We start from the raw sequence: 2,971 nt of genomic DNA, 5'->3' as shown, positions 1-2,971 counted from the left end.
TTGAAGAAATAGAATGTTGTTCACATATTTTTTTACTGCATTTATAGCACAACAGATGACATTCTCTTTAAATCTTTCTTAAAAAGATTTATTTATTTATTTTGATAGATTACAACCACATGTGGTGTTTATTATAATTTCTGTCTAATTATGGGAAAATGACCAAATGAGCTAAATGTTATTAAAGAAAACATTATATTGAGTTACTTCTTGGTTTGAACAAATATTAAAGCAAAACACCTCTATGAAGCTTTTAAGTTATTTATATGATGATCTATTACAGATGTCCAGTTCCAAAAAAATAATTAAGCTCTTTTATGATGTTATCTCTCCTTATTCTTGGCTGGCATTTGAGGTATGTAATGTTTTTTTTGCTTTTAGTATCATTGCCATGCCATCAGTGCTACTGCAGTGTCAATATCATGTTATGTGTTGATTTTGTGTATTTAGGTGCTGTGTCGCTATAGAAATGTTTGGAACATTGACCTCAAATTCAAACCAGCATATTTAGGAGGAATCATATACGGCTCAGGTAATGGGGAAATGACATGGTCACAACTAATCTAAATACATCACATTAATGGTCATAGCTTTTTAGAAATTCCAAACAGTAAGTGAATCTCTTATAATTATTTAAGAATTGTATTTCTTATGCACTAAATGTCGAGCTCTACTTAGAACAATAATCTCATAACCGCTGAAGTATAATTTGTAACATACAGTAGTCAACTATGTGATAATTTGTATTATTTATAGATGAGAAACCCTTATCAAGTTTGTTCTTTTCCTAGCACGGTCCCTGGATCGAACCCTAGTGAACTTCTATACATGGTCTCAGATCTGATGCTGCTGTCTGAGTATTTTGGAGTACCCATATTTCGACCTTCAGACCTTTCTAAGAAAGGTATTCAAGCTACTGCTTCTTAGGATCAGATTTCTAATGCGAGGTATATATATGTATATGCATGTAAGTGAGTGTTAAACTTTGGCACAGACAATCAGACTGTTGTTACAATCTAAAAAAGGACATGTGCTTGTTAGTGAATCACATCTCTTTCATTCAATTTTTTGTTCTCTCTTGCCATCAGATACTTTGAATGCGATGCGTTTTGTGACAGCTGTAGCAGAGAGGGAAAAAGAGGGAGACACGCTGGAGAGGGTGTCTATAGAGCTCTGGAAGAGAATGTGGAGCACTCATCAGGACATTACCCAGCCTGCCTCGCTCACTGAGGTATGCTACAACTGAGACAAATGAGATTAATAAAAAAAAAAAAAAATTTTTTTTAAATATAATTGATTATTTTTGTCATTATTTATTTTAGCACCAAGATGGAGACTGTCTATGCTGAGCCAAGATATATAGTTATAGTTAAATATAGTTATTTAACTATAATTAAAAGTATTGTCTGGTGTCTTTCTGCTCAGGCAGGATTAAAGGCAGGTCTCTCAGTCAATGAGGTAGAGGAAATTCTGACTCTTTCAAAATCTCAGCCAATCAAAGACAAGCTGAGGAGTGTCACACAGGAAGCACTTGAGTATGAAGTAAAATAAATTTTACTTGCATGTGTCTTTGTAGTATAAATATCATAAAATGTTATCATAAAAGGTTCTCCCCATTTTTGCAGTGCTTTGGTCTTCCATTCATCGTGTGTCATGTGAATGGGAAGGCTGAGGTCTTCTTTGGCTCTGACAAATTTGAGCTCATGGCTTATTCCTTCGGTAATGTAAACAATTGATTGATTAGCCGATTAACCAACAATTTATCTGACTAATACCATTAGTTAATTTACACATTTTATTTACATGTTTACATTTTCCTTTTTAGTTTTAGAAAGGCTATTCCAATTACTGTCATTATAAAAAATAATAAATGATACAATTATTTGAAAAGCAGTTATCTCTCGCAAGAAAAGCAAGGTATTGTATGTTATTAATGCTCTGTTATTTAATATTCTGTGCTAATTTATGTCTACATTTTCCAGTCACAGTTTATATTTAGCACTATAATGTCATGCACGTGGAAAAACTGACTACTGATTTAATATTTAAAAAAACTGAAATCATGGACAACTGCACGAGTGAATGGGGGTGAACAGGTGTTCTGTTTATTAATACTTATATTTAACATAACATTTTCTTGATGATTTGTTGGGCATTTTCATGTTTTAAGTCATAAAATCTTTGGTGATGTACTGTGCATTGTCCAATCATTGTCATTCTTTTGTGTTCCAGGGGAGAAGTGGATGGGGCCTTACCCTAACAAGCCCACAGCCACAATGTGATCACTACTCCTCCAATATCCATATCCAACAGCAAACACACACACAAACACACATTTACAATTTTAGGGGAAATCAGGGGAAATAATTACTTTTGTAGTTTTTTATTTTATTTTTATTTTATATTTTTTGCATTGAGCTAGGTTTCTGGTGTGTCTGCCAGCTCAGAGAGGTTGAAAATACAACATACAGCCAGTTTGTTATGGACTGTCTGAGTCTGAAACTGTGTCATGCATTTCAATTTGCAGTTGGCATCGTTGTAGCTAGCAAGCTATTTGAATAAGACCACCTCTGAGCCATATACAGATATATTCAAGTGTCTTGTGTCAAGGGTCAACATGCCCCACAGAAGAAGGGGGTGTTATGAGCAATAGCTCATAATCATTTAAAGAGACATGCACTGAAATTAGTCGTGAAAGGAGCTGTTTTTTGACAAGGTAATAAGGGTGTTGTTTTACATGACCATTGATGAATTTTAACCATAGTATGTAACAGACACTTAATGAAGACTGCCACCTCAGAATTATCCCAAACTGTGTTTACTGCATTCATTAATAAAGGAACAAGGGAAAATATATCTATTTTGTTGTCATTTGTTAACCATTAGTAGATTTGTAAACAAGCTAATTTTAACAAAGTATAATAATGCTTGTTTCAATGACATTTGTTGCCAACTACTGGTATAAATGTAA

The 2,971-nt window shown here is 33.6% G+C and overlaps 1 protein-coding gene across 1 annotated transcript; it reads left to right on the top strand.

Annotated features, from left to right (window-relative positions):
- Nucleotides 1-283: 283 nt before the first annotated feature.
- On the top strand, nucleotides 284-2,282 carry LOC306856620 (glutathione S-transferase kappa 1-like; the record flags this gene model as incomplete). Its single annotated transcript, XM_079395975.1, has 6 exons — nucleotides 284-355; nucleotides 451-532; nucleotides 1,089-1,231; nucleotides 1,426-1,542; nucleotides 1,626-1,719; nucleotides 2,233-2,282. The coding sequence occupies 6 exons, from the start codon at nucleotides 284-286 to the stop codon at nucleotides 2,280-2,282; spliced, it is 558 nt and encodes a 185-aa protein (XP_079252101.1).
- Nucleotides 2,283-2,971: the final 689 nt, after the last annotated feature.

The sequence above is a fragment of the Barbus barbus genome (assembly GCF_936440315.1).
Source record: "Barbus barbus genome assembly, chromosome: 37".
NCBI lineage: Eukaryota > Metazoa > Chordata > Actinopteri > Cypriniformes > Cyprinidae > Barbus > Barbus barbus.
Note: the sequence above shows the minus strand (reverse complement) of the source record. Positions and strands in the feature narration are given on the sequence as shown.